General features: G+C 38.6%; 1 protein-coding gene across 8 annotated transcripts in view; it reads right to left on the reverse strand.

Moving 5' to 3' along the window:
• The window catches only part of CTNNA2 (catenin alpha 2), a 1,087,950-nt gene that overhangs the window by 306,693 nt on the left and 757,212 nt on the right, over positions 1–24,045 (reverse strand). Inside the window, exon 1 of one of the 8 annotated variants that reach the window (XM_038561610.1) lies at positions 2,433–2,489. The exons of the other annotated variants lie outside the window; for them this stretch is intronic. Coding sequence (XP_038417538.1) covers positions 2,433–2,474 — 42 coding nt within the window. The 5' untranslated portion in view covers positions 2,475–2,489. Of the gene's footprint in view, positions 1–2,432; positions 2,490–24,045 lie in introns of those variants that run through there. 8 annotated transcript variants of the gene reach the window in all.

The raw sequence follows: 24,045 nt of genomic DNA on the forward strand, positions 1-24,045 counted from the left end.
AATATTAACTACCTTTTGTGACTTCTTTCTTTGCTTCTAGGTTTTTGAAGAGATCCAAAGCACTTGTCTGGCTTATTTAATACTTCATACACAAAAGTACTTTGATACAGCTTTACAGAAGTATGTGACCTATACGTGTTCCCAACCTAGTTGAGAAGATAAGAAAAATGCTCAAAAAGAGATTTCCTAATACAAATGACTGATAAGTGCTAAAAAAAATAATGCCGACAGAAATGCTTCAGGACTCCCTAGAAGGTAAGATCAATGATGAGTGTAGTGTCCAAGAAATCTTCATTGAAGATGTAGAAGTAGGCATATTTTAATAATGTTTCTATTTACCCCTCTGTTCTGCTTCTTTTCTCCATGACAATCTGCTTTCTGTTCTCTCCTATTCTCTGGACTCTTAAACTTCAGTGCATTCTCCTTTCTGTACTATTTACTGTTGCATCTCTATCACTAGGGTAATCCCTGACCCATTATGGGAGTACAAAAATATTTATTGAATGAGAATAGCACAGGATGTCTGAGCTAGAAGAAATCTCAGAGTCCATTCTTTTTACAAATGAGGCCCACAGAGACTAGGAAATTGGCAGAGGACCACATCACTTGCAGGATTCACTTGTGAAGTCAGTGGGCTGGAGTTCCTGTTCATCTGGGTACAGCGATGTCTTCACCAAGTCCCTCGGCCTTCTGTTTATATTCAAACCAAATACAGATTTGACTCTCTGTGCAAAAGTCACCTTTGCACCAATGTGGGGCTAAATCCTCTTACCTGGTTTTTAGCTTCTACAATGAGCTGACTCCTTTTATCACTACCCAGTGGCCACAGCTATTTTGAAGAAGAAAATCAGGCCCAGCAGGCATGTTCCCTATCTTATTGCTCTGCAGGCTGCTTTGCTGAGAGAAAAGAAGCAAGGAGAAACAAAAGCCAAAAAGGGCCAAACTATTACATAATTGACATAAGAGACTTACTAAGGATAAAGAGGGCTCCAGTGGAGGACAGTGATTATTTTGAAGAGTGAAATGGATGGACTAAGAAATGAAATCTTTTTTGGGAAAAAAAAAATGTGAACAATGTGACTGTACTATTTACCCAGTATTATAGACCATGGAAGGCAAATATTCACTTTTCATGGATGTCACTTTATTTTATTTATTTATTTTTTTAATCTCAGGACAGTATCAATTGTACTGCCTAATTTGAAATGTCAGTTTAACGTTCATTGAAAACAAGACTTTAAAAAAAAATCATAGAAGAGGGCAGCCCAGGTGGCTCAACGGTTTAGCACCGTCTTCAGCCCGGGGGCTGATCCTGGAGACCCAGGATCGAGTCCCACGTTAGGCTCCCTGCCTGTGTCTCTGCTTCTCTCTCTCTCTGTCTCTCATGAATAAATAAATAAAATCTTTTTTAAAAAATCATAGAAGAGTTCAAAAAAGAAAGAAAAATATGTCCAATGTGGAAAAAAAAAACAAAAATAAGTTTATCATCACATGTAATGAAATATTTCAGCTGATGATAACTTAGGATGTTGAGTCATTCAAATTCAAATGACAATAAGTTACCTGCCTGGAGCATGGCAGTTGCTAGGATATCAATGAGGACAATATATGGCAGCATGTAGTGGAAATCCACCTAAAAGTGTCTTAAACAGTACGGCATTTATTCCTCTCACATAGCAAGAAGTTGTGGAGACTGTTTTAGGAGACTGTTTAGAGTTAGTACAGAAGCTCACCAAAGTCAGAGTGTCTATAATTTTCTAAATATAGTTCCAGTCCTCATCATCACAAGGGAGCTGCTGAACTTCCAGACACTGTATTCATATTCCAAGCATGAAAGACACAAGAAAAGAGCAAGAAGAACATGTCGGATTTTTAATGAGAAAAGCAGTATCTCTCCCAAAGGGCTTCTGCTTACATTTCATTGGCCAGAACATCACCAAGGGGCCATTTCTAGCAGCAAAGAAATCTAGAAAGTCAACTTTTTTGAGCCAACACACTGGCAACCTGGATAGTGTTATTACTAATACCAAAAAGAGAATGAACTAGTGGTAGGTATATAGGAATGTCTGCTACAATTAAGGAGGCTCATAGTGAAATGTAGAAACCAGAATGTCCTAAACCAGATAGCACATGTCCTCTCTCATATCTTAAATGAGCCCTTACCCTATCCATATCTATGCCCTGGACACTTGGAGATAGACAAATAAATGACAAACAACACTAACCCTCCCACTAATGTATTCCTTGTATACTAAGAAAAATTAGGATTATGATCAACCGGCAACACTTGCCGAGGATTTAAGTAATATAGGGAGTGGTCAATGAATTAATATACAGAAGGCTTCAGGTTAATAGAGAGGTTTCATGTTGAAAGAGACATCTGAGCTTCTCTGTGTACCTTCCCATTCAGTGCAGCAATCCCTGACTTCTACCTTTGGCAGCTCATCCTCTTGCATGTGACCACATCCTCCCATGAGTAATAAGAACTATCCAGATGCTCATGGCCATCTTCAAACCAGCAGCAGCAGCTTCTGACGTTGAGAAACAATGATCTAGACTTCACCACTTCCAGAGAACAACTCTGTTCATAGAAAAGATTGTCCACGTGTTGCCATGGAAACATATTTCCCTATACTTCCACCCATGCTGAAGGCATGAGTTCAATTATTTGAACTATGGAAATTCTATCTTCCCTAAGATTTCTCTTCTAAAATTTCCCCCAAATACTCCTAACTCTGTTTACTTTCATAGCCCTCCCAACACTGGTGATTCTCTTTGTGCTTTGTTATACCTTTGCTGTCTCAAAATTTGTCCCCAGAAATCCACATACACTACAGATGCATCTATTTACAACAGTGGACAAGGGAGTCGTGTAAATCATTGCTTTTTCTAGTTCTGCACCCAGGGGATGAGGGCTTTGTTCATGACGACAATGGCCAAAAAGGCTTTTCGAATCAAGAACCATAATTATATCTTCTCCTCTATCCTCACTCATCTCTCTCTCATCTCTCCTCCATATACTCACCTTTATACAATTCTATCCCCTATATCCTCCAGTCACAGCATTTCCATTCTGTTTCTTTCGATAAAGTGTTTTGGTCTAAATACTTCTGAAGCTAGGTTTCCACAACTGAAGAGGTGCAAAAGACTCATTAGGTTAAGAAGAGGAAGCTCCAAATGTGGCCCAGGTGTGGTTAACTGCTCTAATCAAACTCTCAGGGGCTGCTCTTTACAACAGAAATCCTGCCTTTCATTTGCCTCCATTTACCCTGCCAACAAGCTCCCTCCTTTCTTGCTATTAAGATATCTCCTAGAGCACAGACTGTGTCAGTCAGTGAACTGCACATGTCGAATGAAATTCTTTCATGTTTAAGGAATTTCTTAAATTAGGAATTTAAGGTAGTTTGGGAAACTATATTAATTTAAGCCACTGACATACTATTTAGTGCCTTGCTGCTCCATGACACTAAATGTCACATTTTCAAAGCATAATGCCATTAGAGTTTATAAAGCACTTTCACTGAGGTTATCTCACTCGATCATGGCAACAGCTCAGTGCTCTAGGTAGAACTGGTGCACAATCATTGTTTTTTTTTAATAATTTTTTTCTTTTATTTATTATTTATGATAGTCACACAGAGAGAGAGAGAGAGAGAGAGAGAGGCAGACACATAGGCAGAGGGAGAAGCAGGCTCCATGCACCGGGAGCCCGACGTGGGATTCGATCCCGGGTCTCCAGGATTGCACCCTGGGCCAAAGGCAGGCACCAAACCGCTGCGCCACCCAGGGATCCCACAATCATTGTTTTGTAATGATATGGAAGCCCCATTTCTGAGGTCACCTGGTAACTACATCAGGCAGAGGTAGGCCTGGAAAACCTCTCCCTTAATTTGCTTACTCAGAATTTTTCCCACAGTGACACGAAGGAATAAACAGCTTGAATTAGGAGACCTGTGGTCTTTGATTGTATTGTAGATATTTTAATTTCAACCTATTTAGCATAATTGGGTGTACTGTAGCCCCATACACAGCCAGGCTATACTAGAACAGATAAAAGAGTTAACAAGATGCTAACTAGAGTGATATGTCAAATATTTGAAAAAGAAGACCACTGGACTTTTATCACACCAATGGCAAACACCCCATAATTCCATTAAGATAGAAAATAGCAATAGCTGTTGGGGTTCAGTTTAGTCTTACACTGTCATGACTCAATTTCATCCCTTATTGCTTAAGAATAAAACCACCTCCCCAACTGCTTATTTTGCTATTTACAGGAATTTTAAAATCTAAAAGGGGAATGAGGGAAATGCTACTGATTGATGAGGAAGATAATTCTGGCTATGATAAAAATACTTTAGGACCTTAGCATTTTGGTGGAACAAGATTAACTAGATTCCTTTGGGAAAAACATAATCACATTTAAACCTCTTAAACACTCACTTAGTAAATATTGTCTTCTGCAGTATTGATACATGTATTGTCCTAATAGAAGTAATGAACTTACTTTTCCAAAGGGAATACATTTATTGATATCTTTAAAAAAAAAAAAAAGACACAGCTCTAGATCTTATATCATTTGTGGTGAGTTACAATGGGGTAACATATATGGTAAGGAAGAAGTTAAAAATATCCCTATTGCCTGGTATTCTATGCAATAAGATCAGCTGAAGATACATTTATCTCATAACAAACTCAAAACAGCTTAATTAGATGAATCACATAGCTCTCCTGAGATTATTCTTTACAGTACTTACTGTCATTTCCAGAAATGGCATATTTCCATAACCTATTAAATAATAAATCATGCCAGTATTCACTAAACATGCAAAGTGATAAACTTAAGAGGATCTTCAGGGGGCCAAGCAAGCATCCCTTTACAACTGTTATAAGAAAAATATCTACTGAAATATCCCAGTGAAGGAATATTTACTGTTGAAGGAGTGGCCAATTAAAACATTTACTGCAAGCACAATTAGCATTTAATTCAAGTTTTCAAAACCTGGGAATTATCCAACATCAAACCCACTGTATAAATCAACCACTACTGGTCAGCATTCCAATGCTCAAATAGAGTTGAGTTTACAATGCGATGTAAACACTGACCAGTGGAAATTATTTGGGCATTTACAGATTACTGAGCAGGGAAGACCTCTAGCTTAGACATCTTCAATATTCATTACATTTCACTAGCTTGGAGCATATAAAGTGGCTTATTCATTTAGCTCTCTACGTAGATTCAAGACATTGATTCACTGGCAGCACTTTACTATTGTGAGTGTTATTAAAAGCCTACAAATTTTCAGCTTAGCTCTACCTTAACTTATAAATAATTTTAAATGGACAGGACTCTGAGGACCAACTTAATGTCTTAAAAGCTGGATCCCTATGTAGCAAAAATTTTCAAAAACAGCCCTTGACCTTAAAATTCTTCCCTGCAACTAGGCTCATTCAATATGCATCAGGGTTCTAATAAAGGGTCATACTAGAAGGCAGAAGGGAGAGAAAAAGATGAGAGCTATCTCCTATAACCCTGCAAGTATAGGAAAGGTAAGGAGAAAAGGACCAGGAGATGTCAACTTTCCTCAAATATAAAACTAGGATGTTTAATGTGCTGAACATTGATTAGATGATCAATTAAATAAGCGCCTACTATTTGTGAAGTACTCAATTAATATTAACATCAAAGTGAGAGAAAATAGAAATCACAGAGAAAAGAAGAATTTGCCCAGACAAGTAGACTAGAGAACCAAGTTTGGTTAATGAAGAACGGAAATGAAAGCAAATTCTTACACTAAGACCTTAGTTATTTCCAAAGTAATACAGTAACTTTCAAATGTGAAATTAATGTCCCTCTGCTTACCCCCATGCATGTTAAAGCAAATTAAATTTCATGCCAAATCACCCAGGCAGTCAGTAAGCAGCACAATTTCAATCTCTAGGATTTAAGCTGATTGCTCTAAAAATATAATTCACCAATTGGGCAGCATTGAAGTCAAACATGGCTCTCCTTAATCATTTCTCTTGACAAGTTGTTTTCCCAGGAATGTGGCCACTGTGAACTGTAGGTTAACGCATCTCATGGAAGTGAGGGGGTTTACTCCCACCTACAACCCAGACACAGCAGGGAATCAAAAGTTGACCTGGCGGGGCATAGATGCCTTCTCCTGGCTAGCGGCAAGCATCACATTTAGGCTCCATTCACCCGACAACGAAATAGTTCCTAGTTCAGAGCCAATCTCACCTACATAGAGAAAGAAAACAATTTAGTCCCCATTTTCATTGTATTTAACCACATTTACAGCTGGATTGTGGGTTTCATTTTTAATCTGAATTCTACTTGCTATAGTAATAATAAATTTCCTTTTATTCTTTTATTCTCTTCACAATGGTTGTATGAGTTCTAACAAAATGCATACAAATAACTGTTGGAGTTCATCACAAAAAAGGCTAATGATCAAACTCATGTGCTTCTTCAGATTAAGCTTGGGTCATCTGAAATGTTTAAATCCTGCATTATGCCTTATTTGGGGATGTTTCCAGAAGCACTGCCACATGTGAGTTCTGACTGAATTTAAGTGCCTGTTTTGAAATGCAAAGTGTTACATTACAACATTGATTTGTCGTGCTTGAGGCTGGCATTGATATGCAGAGGGTCCCAAAATCCTACACGCATGAATGTAGTCATTGAGATGTGGTTGCTGGTACGCTGGGGATAGGGTAGGCAGTTCTCTTCCCTATCATTGAGACAACACCAGTGATAAAATTGGTTTCAAGTGCTTTAACACATTCATTTGCTTAATTGTCATTAAAACTGCAAGGCAGAAAAATATTCTATGCATTATAAATTACTACAGGGTAGGAACTATTGGACTTGCTTAGAGGATTTGTTGGAAGAATGGGAGGATAACATCTAAGTAATCAAGACAACTTCTTTTGCTTTTAAGTAGAATGCTTTATATGCCGTTTCTTGAAGCAACAGCCTGGCACTTGATCTTCAACACTGACATGTTCATATATATGTATGTATATATAATTATCTTATAGTAACTGTAAGAAATATGAATGAATTCCATGGGACATCTCTCTAAACACTGGTAGTTTTAAAGAACCTAATGAATAAGAATGCTACAATATAATAAGCCTTTCCATTTCATTTGGAAATCTGTGTGAATGTCCTTGGTGGCCAAATGACTCAGTTGGCACCACTGGCATTTAGTGGGTAGGGCCAAAGATTCCAAACTTCCCTCAAAGCTTCAGTAATCCCTCATACTGAAAATTTACCCACTCATAATGCCAAAAGCACATTCTCATTCCCAAAGCACTGTTAGTTCAAGGAGTACCCTCCTCTTACTCTACAATTATATTTATACCTAAATGATGCTTCTATGGAACTGAAGATTCATTCTATAATACTTTAAACATCCTCCTAGTATTTACTGTAGTTAATTAAGTATCTTAGCAGATCTTTTATAAATATAGACTATATGAAAATAAACTTCTATTTAGCCCCCGGCCTAGTTATAACAGTTTTTAAATATATCAAGTTGAAACTCTTTTTTTTTTTTTTTTGAGAGAGAGAGAGAGAGAGAACATAAGTTTGGGGATGGGGACAGGAAGGAGAGAGAAAGAATCCCAAGTAGGCTCCATTCCCAACAGAAGGCCCAAGGTGGGATTCGATCTCAACCCTGAGATCATGACCTGAGCCAAAATGTAGAGTCGGACACAACCTACTGAGCCACCCAGGCACCCCTAAAAGAAAACTTCTTAATCAAAAAAAGATAATGGGGAAGAGGGGCAATTCACAAGGAGGAAAAATGAGAGAAGATAAAATGAATAGTATTTAGGGATTTAATCAAGATAAACAATGAAGATAAATTAGAAGGCAATGGGCTTTAGGGAGATTAAAGGAATATTGATGGCGGAGGGGCATGGGAAGCCAGAGGAACTGGGGAGGTGGAGAATCTCTGCTTCTGTAGATTTTAGGTAACCATAGGAGAAACGGTGATTAGAACCATAGAAGAAAGGAGAAACGGTGATTAGAACATGGGGCAAAAACTCACCTACTAGGATCTCCTTTTTTTTTTGTTTTTCAGGATTTCTGTACAATGTTTAGAATCCTATATGATGCCAAAAGATACCCTTTCCCTATAAAGAAATGAATCAACAAATCCACAAAGCTGCCTCTTTGCTAACAATCTCTCAGTATGATGCTGCGGAGACATATGAAACCATTGAGAGCAGAAATGTTTTGAAGCCAAGGTCCTTCTCAGATATACACAAATTCCATCTCTGAGAATAATTCAAAGGAATAAGAAAAACAACCAGATGAAAGAATTTGCTTTTTCAGGAAGAGCAATTCCAGTCTTCATCAGGCAATAAGAACAGGCAGAGACCACAGATGGCATGTTCTGGAAGCTATCGTTTAACAAAGTCGATGCTTTCCCAATTGATCCAAGTGCCTTTTACGGTTGGCTATGAAGTGGACACCAAACATCGCAGCAAGTTAATCCGTTTGTCCTTTACATTGTGCCATCTGCTGCTCCATGTAATCTGAAAGAATTTTAGTATTTTCGATAGCAGCCCTTTTCTCTTTCTTTTCTTAGAGCTTGTCTTTCCTTTCCTATGTCCCTTCCCTCCTCTGACCAGAGCAACAGATTTTGGTGAAGCATCTGCCTCTTGGAAATTCTCCCAAGCTACTCTACCTAGCAAGCATCTCAAAACCCTGTGTTCCATCCTTAATTCTCCTAACTTGTTTGCTTAAATCAGCACCATAGGACATACACTGTCTTTACTCAGTGATGGTTACTGGAATTAAAATTTTTTAAGTTACATATGAAAAAAGGGTACACAAGAACAAAATAAATCATAATTGCTTTTTTTTAGGTTGCTATTAATTATACACAGCTAAGTTTTTTGGGAAACAATATGGGGGAGTGGAAAAGTATGAGCTTTAAGAATCAGATAAAGCCTATTCAAGTATCAGATTCAACCCGTGGCTTTTCCAGTGGCCAGCTGTGCAACTTGTGCTGTTACTTACTCTTTTGGAATCTTACCTTTTGCTGCTTTAAGAGAGGTACTCTCTTTGAAGTACTCTCTTAAAGTACTGCTTAGCATTGGTAGGAGCCTAGATGGCAATCTTTTAGACTATACCTTTCTCTTTAAAAGTATATTAGAAAATGATATTCAGATTAAACAAATCTTTTGACTATTTTAGAGCATCTAAATGAAGTAAATGTAATCTACCCCTTTTCAAATAAGTAGATAAAATAGATAAAGTGGCAACTAAAGAGATCATAACTTCTCTTTGGTGATTCAGAAGTCAGCTAATACCATATAAAAAGAAAAAACTCAAAGGGAAACTTGTGGCTGATAGGATGTCAGGTAAGTAACTGAAAGTCTGTTGTAAATATCACCAACTCTGAGATGTGTTCTGGTTCTGTTCTAAACCAGGGGCTCTTAAACTACTACCCACTACCATCACTCAGAAAGCTCTGAAACTCTATCATGCCAAACTGAACCCTATATCAATAGAATCAGCCTCTCTGACAGTAGCACCCAACTGATTCCATAGCACAGCCATGTTTGGAAAACAGAGATTTTCCTAAGCCTTCTGAAAGAAGTCAGTGTGAAAATGAATCACCTGCGGATCATTTTACAATGTAGATTCTGATTCATTAGGTGTGGAGAAAGACTCTAGAATCGACCTCCCAAAAAGTTCTTAGGGAACGCTGATGCCACTACTCTAGCACCCTACAATGAGTAGCAAGCTCTAAATTGAGATAATGATTACTGCTCAGTATTCACATGGAATTGTCAAGATACAGTTTATTTATATCCATTATGCAATATGAGCCCAAAGAACATATACCTCTCTTATAGTTAGCCCTCACATATTCCCAAAAATTTTACCATAAAAATTAGCAAGAATTCGGATCCCTGGGTGGCGCAGCGGTTTGGCGCCTGCCTTTGGCCCAGGGCGCGATCCTGGAGACCCGGGATCGAGTCCCACGTCGGGCTCCCGGTGCATGGAGCCTGCTTCTCCCTCTGCCTGTGTCTCTGCCCCTCTCTCTCTCTCTCTGTGTGTGTGACTATCATAAATAAATAAAGAAAAAAAATTTTTTTAAAAATTAGCAAGAATATGAGGCACATGATGCATTCAAAGTCAAATATAAGCACATTAATTAGGTTGGATTATTCCTGTGACTGCCTCTCCTGTGGTGCTGGCATTTGCAGGTACATTCATGGTACTCAAACACACTCTTTGCCAGGGCAAAATTTTGGCCAAGCAAGTTTTCTTAGAGACTTCACACTTCTCCCAGAGCTTTAGCTGGATTTCCTGATACATGGCATGAGGGCTTAGAAAAATAAAACCACAGAAGTCTGTTTAATACTGCAATGTATACCAGGTGTTTACATGAAGGAACTAATCCAACTTAGATTCAACTCATCCCATGTCTCGCATCTCCAAAGTGAACAACATTTATGATTTTGAGGCCGTTTCCAATAGAAGGTGCCAGCACAGTAGAGGGCAGAGTGCTGAATCAGCCACTGCAATGCTTACTGATTGCTTTATGGTACAAGGCTTGGTTTATCTCTAGCAGGAAATATGAGTCCACTGATAGCAGACTATTTACTGTATCAGCTTCTCTGCAGCCTTTAATCAAGTCAGGATCCCAGCATGTAAGTCCAGATCTTCAAATATTTCTAGTGGAAACATGGTCGTCCATAAATCCTTAATTCATAGAAGCAGTTTTCCTTGGGAAGTGATGAGGGCAAGATTCTGCTCTCATAGAACTTCTCGGCAACAAATTCACCATTTTCTGTTTAATCCATGAGGGCACCTACTTGAGGATGAATGCAGAGCTTAAAACGGGAAAGGCGGGAATTAAAATTGTTTCATTCCTGGCCCATTCACCTAAGCCTCCTCCAATTATGATCTTGCAGTTATTTCCTCCTTAAGGTTTATGAAAGTTAGAGAGATATGCCTTGAGAAGAGAGGAGGGAAAGGAAAATGAGCACTTAGGATGAGCTGGGGGATACAGGTAGAAAGCTACAAAGATTTCTCAAAAAAATGACTTCCACCTTTCTAAAACTGTATTGACAATATTAAGGGTCCAATAGCAAAATATACAAAGAAAACTTCTGTAGTAGGAATTGCAGTCATCTAACATACAATAGCAGAGTTGGGGGGATCCCTGGGTGGCGCAGCAGTTTGGCGCCTGCCTTTTGCCCAGGGCGCGATCCTGGAGACCCGGGATCGAATCCCACGTCAGGCTCCTGGTGCATGGAGCCTGCTTCTCCCTCTCTCTCTCTCTCTCTCTGTGACTATCATAAAAACAAAACAAAACAAAAAAAAAAACAATAGCAGAGTTGGTCTCCTTTTTCTGGGTCAGAGATGATTAATCAGGAGTTCTTGGGCAGCTAAAGGGTCCCTGAATGGATTTTAGGGGATATACTGACCTCAAAATTTAGGTACCAAATTACGTAAAAATAGCATTTATTTTTCCTGGGAAAAGTTTCCATAGGTTTCATCAAATCTTAAAATAGTTCACAGATCTAGGAAAGAGAAAAGGTTAAGAACTATTCATTCATTCATTCATTCATTCATTCATTCAAAAAGTTTTGCTTACTCTCTACTCTGTCACTCACTGTTCCAGACACTGAGAATATAGCAATGAACAAAACAAATATCTTTGTCTCCTAGAAGCTTATATTCTTCTGGGAGGAGATGAACAATTAGTAAGTAAAAGAGATAACATATTTGGCAGCAATGAGTGCTACAGAGAAGAACAAAGCAGAGAGGAGGAACAGCGAAAGCCAGTGTTTGGGCGTAGTAATTTAAAATCATATGGGCAGGGTGGGTCTTACCTAGTAGGTGCCATTTGAGCAAAGACCCAAAGGCTTAGGCGAATAAGCCATGAACATATATGGGGCAAGAGCTTTCCAGACAAAGATAACTTCTGATTTATAAACGGTCTTGAGACAGGAGCATACCCGACAAGTTCTAAGAGTAGCAAGGAGGCCAGTGTGCCTGGAAATGAGTGAGGAGGGAGACAGCAGGAAATAATATCAGAGAGATAAGAGGAAGGGACCACATGTGTGGCAGCTACAGACCATTATAATAACTTTGGCTTTTACTGTGCAGAAGACAGAAAATCACTGGAGGGTTTTGAGAAGGAGCGATTTACTCTGATTTATATTTTTTAAAGATCACTGTGGCTACTGTGTTAGACTAGTTCTAGAGAAAGGATAGCAGAAGCTGGGAGAGCCAGGGTTAAATAAGAAATAGTCATGGGAAAGTGTAGGAAATAGTTACTTCCTACATATATTTTCAGTGTGGAGTCCAGAGGATTTGCTAATGGATCACTTATGGAATGAGAGGAAGCAAAAACTCCAAGGTTTTTTGTTTTGTTTTGTTTTTGACTTGCAAATCTCCATTTTATTTTTTATTTTTTGTATATTTTTTAATTGGAGTTCAATTTGCCAACATATAGCATAACACCCAGTGCTCATCCCGTCAAGTGCCCCCCTCAGTGCCCATCACCCAATAGCTCCAACCCCCCGCCCACCTCCCCTTCCACTACCCCTTGTTCATTTCCGAGTTAGGAGTCTCTCATGTTCTGTCATCCTCACTGATATTTTCACTCATTTTCTCTCCTTTCCCCTTTATTCCCTTTCACTATTTTTTATATTCCCCAAATGAATGAGACCATATGTTTGTCCTTCTCCAATGGACTTACTTCACTCAGCATCATACCCTCCAGGTCCATCCACGTCGAAGCAAATGGTGGGTATTTGTCGTTTCTAATGGCTGAGTAATATTCCATTCTATACATAAACCACATCTTCTTTATCCATTCATCTTTCGATGGACACCGAGGCTCCTTCCACAGTTTGGCTGTTGTGGACATTGATGCTAGAAACATTGGGGTGCAGGTGTCCTGCCATTTCATTGCATCTGTATCTTTGGGGTAAATCCCCAGCAGTGCAATTGCTGGGTCATAGGGTAACTCTATTTTTAACTCTTTGAGGAACCTCCACACAGTTTTCCAGAGTGGCTGCACCAGTTCACATTCCCACCAACAGTGCAAAAGGGTTCCCCTTTCTCCACATCCTCTCCAACATTTGTTGTTTCCTGCCTTGTTAATTTTCCCCATTCTCACCGGTGTGAGGTGGTATCTCATTGTGGTTTTGATTTGTATTTCCCTGATGGCAAGTGATGCAGGCATTTTCTCATGTGCTTGTTGGCCATGTCTCTGTCTTCCTCCATGAAATTTCTGTTCATGTCTTTTGTCCATTTCATGATTGGATTGTTTGTTTCTTTGCTGTCGAGTTTAATAAGTTCTTTATAGATATTGGAGACTAGCCCTTTAACTGATATGTCATTTGCAAATATCTTCTCCCATTCTGTAGGTTGTCTTTTAGTTTTGTTGACAGTTTCTTTTGCTGTGCAGAAGCTTTTTATCTTGATGAAGTCCCAATAATTCATTTTTGCTTTGGTTTCCCTTACCTTCATAGATGTATCTTGCAAGAAGTTGTTGTGGTCAAGTTCAAAAAGGGTGTTGCCTGTGTTCTCCTCTAGGATTTTGATGGATTCCTCTCACACATTTAGGTCTTTCATCCATTTTGAGAAAGACTCCAATGTTTTTGAAATAAAGCTCTAAAGAGGACAGAATTGCCTGTGATGGATGTGGACACATTAGGAAGGAAGGGCTGATTGAGATTTCAGTTTGGGGTATGTTAAGTTTTAGATGCCAATGAAATATCTAAGTGTTGATGTTTAGTAGATAGTTAGATATAGGTGTATGGAATTCAAGGGGAAGGTCTGGACTGAGGATATAAATTTAGGAGTCGACGGCATACAGGTAATATTTTAGGCATGACTCTGGATAAGATTACTCAGGGAGAGGGTGTAGACACAAGTCAAATTCAAAGGCTGAAGCACTTCTGAGTTGAGAGATCTAGGAGATGAGGAGGACCCTACAAAGAATGGAAGGAGTGATCAGTGAAGACAGAGAAAATCAGGAGCTCATGGAGTTCTGGAAGCCAAGCAAAGAGAGGGTTTGGAAGAAGGCAAAGTGATCAAATGTGCTCAAGCTCTGACTATTATGAACTAGCAGGTGTCCATTGGATTTGGGAATGCAGCAGTTGTTGCTGACTTTCACAAAAGTGGGTTGTGGTAGAAGCCTGACTAGAGAGGCTTTGAGAGAGAATGAGGGAGGAAAAAACAAACAAACAAAAATCAAAACTGGAAACAATTTCTCCTTTAGGGAATTTTGCTAGCAAAGGGACAAAGAAATCGGAGAATAGCTAGCAGAAAACTAAGGTCAAATTATATATATGTATTATATATGCTTATATGTATATGTGAGAGAGAATGGAGAACATGTTAATACACTAAAGGGAATGATCCGTTCCCACAAAGAATATCATTTATGTTTCTTCACAGACCTTACTTACCTTCTCTTTCTGATTTTTGACTGATTTATTTTTAGTCAAAGTACCAACTGCTAAAGAAAAACATCACTGCCTACACTTTTTCAGTAATTCATTTTACTGGTTCAAAACACTTGTGATCAGAAGTGGCTTCAAGTTCTTTTTCTTTTAAATAACTGTGTGAATATGGTAAATTTGCTTTATCCTTGTACTCTTTATCTTCAATCTACAGGCTGAGTAGATCTAAGAAATAGTAACACACACATATTTCTTGGCAATCCATAAAAGCAGCATTCTGGAGACAAGTGACACAAAACCAGAGAATGATCAAACTTCCTAATTATATAACCATTTCATTATTTTTCTCTGCAGACTTAGAACATTGGGGATTTTTCATGTGGTTTTTAATGAAAGTCACCAGATAGAAAACAACAAAGTCATTCAAAGGGTATACACAAAGTTCACTTAATACATGCATGATATTAAGAGAGCATCCTTCTTGCACTATTCCAATGTATACCATTGATGAAAATTATAAAAATTCAGCTAGGCCTAAATAATATTTATATATATATATATATATATATAAATAAATATATGTAAATATATAATTTATATATATCTCCTAGGATGTGACTTAGTGTTATTGGTTGAATTGTGTTCCCGCAAAAGATGATGAAGTCCTAATCCTTAGTACTTGAGAATGTGACTTTATCTGAAATTGAGTCTTTAAAAAAAAAAAAAAAAGATTTTATTGACCTTTTTGAGAGAGAGAGAAATAGTGAAAGAGAGAGCATGAGCAGACAGAGAGGGAAAAGCAGGCTCCCCACTGATCAGGGAGCCCAAAATGGGGCTTGATCCCAGGACACTGGGATCATGACCTGAGCTAAAGGCAGATGATTAACTGACTGAGCCACTCAGACGTCCTTGGAAATTGTGTCCTGGCAGATGACCAAGTTAAGATCATTAGAGTGGGACCTAATCCAATACGATTAGGCCCTTATAAGAAGGACAACATTGGACACAAAGGCAGACACGCAAAGATGAAAGATGCTGTGGAAACACAGAAAGAAGGCCATCTGTATGTCTGAGGCTACCAGAAGCTATAAGAGAAAATGAAATGCACTCTTTCTTATAGTCCTCCGAAGGAACCAGTCCTGCCATGACCGTGCCAATAGCTTGATCTCAGATGTCTAGCCTTCAGAACAGTGAGACAATAAACTTCTGTTATTTAAACCATTCAGTTTGTGGTGCTTTGTTATGGCAGCCCAGAAAATTAATCTACCAATAAATAGGATTTATTGTGTTTCTTAAATATTAAACAGATAAACAAAAACATACAAACAAAATCATGGTGCTCTACTTTGGCTGTCAATTTTAGGATCACCATGACTCCCTGCTTCCTGGTGAAGCCAGTTTGTCAATACTGCCAATTAGCTCTTAGCAGCAGTTTTGTTTATTTACAAGGAGAGCTAACTTCAAGTTCTAGTTGACAAAGAAGGAATTACAGTGCTTGGAGACTTAATTTTATATCCCTAAACATTGTTGAGATAGCCCAACTCTGGGAGGTAGCATTTGCTGATTTTTTAAAAATTATTTATTTATTCATGAGAGACACACAGAGAGAGAGGCAGAGACACAGGCAGAGGGAGATGCTAGCAGGCTCTTTGCAGGAGCCTGATGTGGGACTTGATCCCGGACCTGGGATCACGACCTGAGTGAAAGGCAGCTGCCCAACCCCTGAGCCAAGTAGGTGTCCCCATTTGCTGATTTTTTTTTAATTTTATAGAAATGTAACTCACATATTATAAAAGTAAAACACTCCAAGTATATAATTTAATGTTTTTTTTTAGTATATTCACAGAGTTGTGTATCATCTTTATAATCTTCAAGTTTAGAATATTTTATCATCCCAGGAGGAAATTCCTTATCCAAAAATAGTCACTCCCCATTTCTCCCCTTGCCCCAGCCACAGACAACTACTCATCTACTTTCTATCTATAGATATGACTCTCCTGGATATTTCATTTATGTGGAATCATACAACATGTGGTCCTTTCTGATCAGCTTATTTCATCTACCATAATATTTTTAAGATTTGTCTATGTTGTAGCATGCATCAGTAGTTCATTCTGTTTTTTTGCCAAATAATATTCCATTGCATAAATATACAACATTTATTTACCTATTCATCAGTTTATAGACATCTGTGTTCTTTCAAGTGTTGGTTATTGTTAATAATGCCATTTGTACATCTGTGTAGAAGTCTTGTGTGTGGACATATTTTTATTTCTCTTGGATTATAGCTAAGAATGGAATTACTGGGCCATGTGGAAACTATATTTAGCAATTTGAGGAACTACTAAACTGTTTTCCAAAGTAACTGCACCATTTTACATTCCCATCAGCAATGAATGAAGGTCCCAATGCCTTTACATCCTTTCCAACACAGTTTATTGTCACTCATTTTATTATAGCCATTCTAATGGGTATGAAGTAGTATCTCATTCTGGTTTATATTTACATTTTCCTAAAGACTAGTGATGTTGAGCATCTTTCCTGTACCCATTTGTCATCTGCAAGACTTCTTGGACAAATGTCTATTTAAATTTGCAGTATTTAAAAAAAAAAGTCTTTGTCTTTGTTAATGGCACCAAGCTACTAAAACCCTTGGAAATGTTACAGTGATAAGTATCTTTTGTATGCTAATGAAGTGACTGGTGGATGGGTGCCCCTAAATAGCTTGAGGATCAGAACTGATCCTACGAAAGACCAAGGCATGATTAGAAGGTTGGGATTTTCAGCCTCATTCTTGACCTTCCGGGAGGATAGAGGGGCTGGAGGTTGAATTACCAATGATTTAATTAATCATGTCTATGTTATGTAACCTCCATAGAAAGCCCTAAACAGTGGAGTTCAAAGAGCTCTTGAGTTGGTGAACCCAGCCATGTGCCATACACCGCCATACACCTCCAGGAGGATGGTGTACCCCAATTCCACAAAAAGATAGAAGTTGATTTTTTTAATGACCCTTTGGAATCTTTCCCTACGAGCCTCTTCATCTTTTATATCCTTTACAATAAACCAGTAAATTTAAGTAAAGTGCCCGCAAGTTCTAGCAAAGTATCAAATCTGAGGAGGGGGCTGTGGGAAGCCCCAATTTATATCTGATTGGTCAGCTTGAGATTCACAATTGGTTTGAGATTCACAAGCAGCATCTGAAGTGGAGCCGTCTTGTGGGACTGAATCCTTTAGGACACCCAACTGGTGTCAGAGCGAATTGGTTGTCGGTGTTGGAAAGGACCCCACAAAGTCTTTGCCCATTTTATACTGTGTTATTTATCTTGTCATGATTAAGTTTGTAACACTTCTTTATATATTCTAAGTCTATTATCAGATATATGACATGACATACAAATACTTTCTACCATTGTGTGGGTTGTCTTCACTGTCTGGATGGCATCATTTGAAGCTTAAAAGTTCCTAATTTTGATGAAGTCCAATTTATCTATCTTTTTCTATTGTTATATATGCTTTCAGTATATCTAAGAAACCATTTTTTAACCCAAAGTCACAAAAGTTTATTAATGTGCTTTTTTTTTGTGAGTTCTATAGTTTTAACTCCTATTTTGAGGTCTATGTTTCATTTTGATTTAATTTTGCATGTAAGGTAAAGGTCTATTGATCATTTTTAAAATATTCCATTTAGCTTCCAAATCATTGCTAACCAAAAAGTCAAATATGTGTAACTTGGCCCCCAAATCCTATATATAATTTGTCAGCAAGAGCAATCAAATAAGCCAGTTTTATTACTTGTATCAGAGATAAAATGAGAATATAAATTTGAGTTCAGGAAACTGATGTGATCACCATTGCATGGCTAGAGGTCTGTATATCACCTTGATATATTCAACTATTCTTTTGGTTCTTTTATGACATGTAAAGTGGGAAAAGATCCAGTTCTCCATCCCCCTTCCATTGGAGAATTAAGGGGATCAAAGAAAATTATGAATAGGAAAGCCCTTTGAAAAGTCGACTGTTGTAAGAAGGTATTCACAACAATAAGTTTTGCCAAATGCCTCTCTTAAAACCATAATGCTACAGGCAGCAAAAGGCTACACACAGGGATCTCACTGAAAATTAGTCCTTCGCTGATCCTCTCTACAGGCCTACACCGACAAGGAGGTTCAAGAAGTTCCTTCCCTAGGAGACGTTGATGCAGAACCAGGCTTGGGAATCATAGGTTGTACTGACCTAACAACAGGACTACTCTGTGAATTGCAGTTATTATTCACATCTAAAAAGAATAGCAAAAAACTGACAGGTGTAGCCTGACTTTAAATGATAAAGATTTTGTGATATAGATTAACCTTGTCGGTCAAAAGAAGAAGAAAAAGACAAAAGAAAAAAAAATCTTTCACACTTTCCCTTAAATTACCTGTGTGTTTGATGAAAAAGCATCATACAGTTTGTAAGCACAATAGCTGACAAGAAGCTATATTGATAACCTGGTGGTACCCCAATGTAAAGATATCATCCTTAATACTGCCTTGGAAATCAGTACTCCAAGAATACAAAAGAGTCACCAAAGACCATGGTGATAGAAAACATCAAGATCAAACATCTTAGAGCTGTTCGAACCCAAATAATCCCTGCAGTCAGATTCATACCTTGTCTCATTCCTGATTCTTACCGAATGGTTTGTTTCTTATGTTTTCCTCTGATGCCCTTACTAAGACTGTCCACCCCTTAAGGACAGAATCTAGCTTAACTCTTCTTTTGCAACTCCAGGAGCACCTAGCCCATGGTAAGCATTTGATCAGCTGGAGCCAACTAGCTGAAGCAGCAGGGACAAATGTAGATCCCTATACAGCCCATTTGGTTATAAGGGGGAATTTACAAATTATTTTTGGAGGAAATTACAACTTCTAAGTGCATATTGGAAAAGGGAATTCTAGTTTTTGCTACAGAGTGGGGATAAAACTTACCAAAGTATGCAAGTCACCTTCTGTAGAATACATCTGCAGAGCTGGGTTATGATACTTTGTTTTTTCTTATGTGGTTGAGTTTGGAAAGATATCACCCCCCCCCCCATGCAAATCCATTCCAATAAAAATCAAATATTCTGTCTGTTGAAACCTGTGACATAGCCCTCATTAATACACAAGCTAGCTCAGTGCCATCACCTATCCAGCTGCACCTCAGAGTTTCTAAATCATGATTTGGGAATTACAGTCTGGTCATAAAATGTTTTATTCCTTGCATTTGGAAAACAGAATTGATTAGCACACACAAGCACAAACACACTTATATATTAGTGAAAGGGGTTTGTTTTTTTGTAGACATAGAAAAATCCACCATAGGTCAACCATCCACTCCCTGTACACACTTCCATGGACATTTATTTCTTCAGCTACTGGCCAATAAAAAGCAAATACTATTCACTGTGCCATTCTGGTATAAAGTACAGTGAAGTAGACTCATCAGAAATACACTAAAAATAGCCAGCTCTGATTGTAATCAGGGATAGAGTGTTCATATTAATGTTCTGTTTCACTCTGAAATTTTTCCCTCATTTTTTCTTATGCATTTGGATCCTGCTCTCTCCAAAAATTATGGAGTTGCCTATCCTGCCTGGAGATTTGAATTCTAACCACAAGCTTAGCTCTCTCAAACCATTAGGCAAGCCACCAAGACTGCAGTAAGTTGGCACCACTCACTGTCTTCTATATGGTGATCATTTAGAGTTTTCATTAGGGCATTTGGACCTTTTTGGCAAAAAAGAGTAGATTCTATACCAACCAATGGTACATGCAGGTCTCTGGAGTTGGCCAGTCTCAGATGCCAAGAGAGCAGGCCTAAATATGTGCTTTTTAAATGCAGGGTCAGCACTGATGGACTTCCAACCAACACAACCACCACGCATTCATGTAGTGCTTCCACAGCCAGCAACTTGATTTGATTTGCACTGCTCTCCCATTCCTCATTTTGGACCATCTGCCTTGGCTGAAGGCCGAGCTGTTTGAAATGTTCTGTTTTCTCTAAAATGGTTGTCTGGATCACCCACAGAAAGACTTCCAGAATATTCCCTTTCCATTCTTTCTCCCTCCCCCTTCTCTGCTATAAAAACAAGCTATCATATCATTCCAACTTTACTGGTGCCCATAAATTCTCCTCTAGGAAGTCAGCTGAGGTTCAGACCTTTGGCTGCCTTGGCCTGCTACTGCCCCTACTCTGACCAACACATCTCCCATGGTGGAGTGAATCTGGTGACTAGAAAGGGCTGTGCCAAGTGCTCCTATGATTTATCTTTACCTCCTGACATGAGCGATTGGCAGTTAAAATGCTTCAAGTTCTCCCTGCTGTTGATGTCCATCATGCCTGGACTGTAATGAACCACTAAGCTATCCACAGCTTCAATCACCAAAATTTCCCAATCATCTTTGTCTTCTTGGTACAACCAGGTGTGTGTGTGTGTGTGTGTGTGTGTGTGTGTGTACTTGGATGTGTGGGAGCTGGAGCTCCTCATATACTCTGCAGGATGTGGGAAGGAAGCCGGGGAAGAGAGTGTGGAATATCATTCTTCAGCATCTGTCTCTCAAAACTGCTCTAGTTTTTTTTTTTTTTTTTTTTTGTTTCCATAGAAGCAAAAGGAGGGATGGGGGAGACTGTAGTCAAATAGAACATTCCTATAGCAGAAGCAAAAGAACTAGTGACTTTTTTTTCCTCCCTTTTTCTTATGTCACCCCCACTCAGTTTGAAATTTCCAGGTAATTTGCCTTTTTGAGATACAGAATGGGGATAAGAAGAGGCTGGCAGGGTGCTATGCACAAGTATATACTGAGGTAGGAAGGATGCTAAATTTTCTATAAGACTCTGTGACCCTCGTGTATTTCATTTGAGTAGCTCTATTCCTTTCCCAGTCCAGTGCATTTCCTTGACTTCACTATTTCATCTCTCATGAAGTTAAAGAATTAATTAAAGAAATTAATAGAATCTCCTTTTAATAACCACTTGAACACAGCACTTTATAAAACCTTCTTTTAAAACTATAGCTTGAGTGTGCCTGGATGGCTCAGTCTGTTAAGCACTTGCTTTTGGCTCAGGTCATGATCCCCGGGGCCTGGGATGGAGCCCTATGTCAGGCTCTCTGCTCAGATGGTAGTCTGTTTCTCCCTCTGCCCCTCCCCCTGCTCATGCTCCCTCTCTCCCTCTTAAATAAATAAATAAATAAATAAATAAATAAATAAATAAATAAAACTATAGCTTGATATTACATAAATCCATTTCCTGTAAAAATGTTTCTAAATAAGCAAGTATACCTTCTAAAGCAAATGATTTACAAATGATTATTTAAGCAAAATGTAACATGTCTTACAATCTTTGAAATGGAAAAACTAAAGTACTATAGGTGTTTAAGATACACAGGTGGATGCATTTATAAAACTCATGTTCATTTCACTGTGTATAAATTTTACATTAAGAAATAATGCTAAACAAATATCAAACTCTAGATAAAGATCTGCATGCTGAAGTAGTCAGGGGTGAAGTGTATTGATATCTGCAGTTTATATTGAAATGCTTCAAAAATAGGATGAACAGATATGTGATACAGTTAACGTAGTAAAATAGCTAATTGTAAAATTAAGGTGGTGGGTATATGACTGATCACTGTACAATTTCTTCAACTTTTCTGTATAGCAAAAAGTTTTCATAACAAAGCACAGGGGTGACATCAGAGTGGCACAGCCCTTAGAATTGGAAGACTTGGATCTAACTCCCAGTGTGGTATGAATGCACTTTAAATAGGGTCAAGACCTTAACTTCAATGTACCATGGTTTCCCCAACTACAAAATGAGAATCTCAGATGTGTTTTTTGTATCTGATAACCTATTATTTTATGAAACAAGCATGGATTAAATGGTCAGAGACCTTCGATTCATAGGAATCTTGGGCTCTTATTTATTGAATTTATGTAGTCCAAAGGAAACACTGAAAATCCTATTATCCAACATTTTACCAATTGGAAAGCTCTAATGTGCCTTTCTGATCATCTCATCTCTCCCAGTGCAGACTTCTCATCTGGTGCCAAGTGCAGATGCCAGAAACACGGTGGGTGGGAATAACCTCTCCAAAACTGGGGCTGGTAAAGATTGGTCTGGATAATTTGAACGAAAACAATTAGACTGCTGGCCTATGGTGTGCTACCCAAACTATTTTGATGTGATTGTATCTCATTGCCCGTTCAGCCCTGGAGTCTGACATCCAGGCCGAGGAGGCAGCCACCTACAGGGTAGGAATCTGGGGTATTCCGAAGGTGGGTCTTCCTCCACACTTCTCTTTGTAGCCCCCATACCTCATCCTGTATTCCCAGATCAAAATAGCTGTCACTATGAGTTAATAATGTGACTGAAGGCTGGGTTTCTTATTAAAAATACAATTCCTCCTAGAGTGGGCAACACATTCTATTGCTGCAGCCATTCATACCCGATTATTAATGACTACCTTAGACCATTTGGTCTACTATAGCAGAATAACATAAACTGGGGAGACTTATAAATAACAGAAATTTATTTCTCACAATTCTGAAATCTGGGAAGTCCCAGATCAAGGCACTGGTGGATTCAAGGTCTGGTGAGATCTGCTTCCTGGTTCATTGATGATCATCTTTTCCCTGTTTCCTCACATTATAGAAGACATAGGGAGCTCCTGGGGTCTCTTTTAGATAGATACTAATTTCATTCATGAGGGTAGAGCCCTCCCAAAGGCCCTACCACCTAACACCATCTCATTGGACATTAGGATTTAACATATGAATTTTCAACATTCATTCATAGTAATAATCTTCAAATCCCTTCCAGATATTTATAATGGGAAGAGAACAAGTACTATTATGAGAATTTTCTCACCTCCTGCAATACTCTTGCAATCTCATACCACAGCCAGAACTTGCCTTTTAGCCTGAAATGGAACCAATATACAAAGCATCCTTAATAAACCCACCTAGAAGCCATTTATCTTATCTTTTATTTTATTCCCTTCTTCCTTAATTCATTCAACCACCTAAAGGTTATTAAGCATCTCTAACTTTCAAGGAACTATACTAGCTTCAGAGGATACAGTGGGGAACAAGACAAGTATGGCCTTTAGCATTGAGGAAATGACATTCTCACATGGTGACCTGAAAATTACCTGGTTTTACTACTGAACATCTCATGTCCTGGGAACCCCCTCAGTCCTGAGCAGATCAAAACAGTTGGTCACCTTAGTTTGATGTATAAGCTATAATATGTGTTATAATGCAATTATAATTGTTTGAGGATTGCAAAGATGCTCTGGGTGTTTACAGTCTTCCTTAACCTGTGGAGTCCTAGAAAGCTCCTCTGAGGTCATGGGCATGTGAGCGAAGACAAAAAATGAGACTGTGAGAGAGTTTCAGGTAAAGAGAAGTCACACTCAGAAACTGTGAAGTCAAAAGGAGTGTGGTGTGTTTAAGAAACATAAGGTGACTTTATGTCTTGGTTGGCCTGGAACTGCCCTGGTTATAGCCTGTTGCCCTGGCCTGCTCATAAACAGTGCCCCTGTTCACTTTCACAAGTGTCTTG

Source organism: Canis lupus, chromosome 17 (genome assembly GCF_011100685.1).
Source record: "Canis lupus familiaris isolate Mischka breed German Shepherd chromosome 17, alternate assembly UU_Cfam_GSD_1.0, whole genome shotgun sequence".
Taxonomy (NCBI): domain Eukaryota; kingdom Metazoa; phylum Chordata; class Mammalia; order Carnivora; family Canidae; genus Canis; species Canis lupus.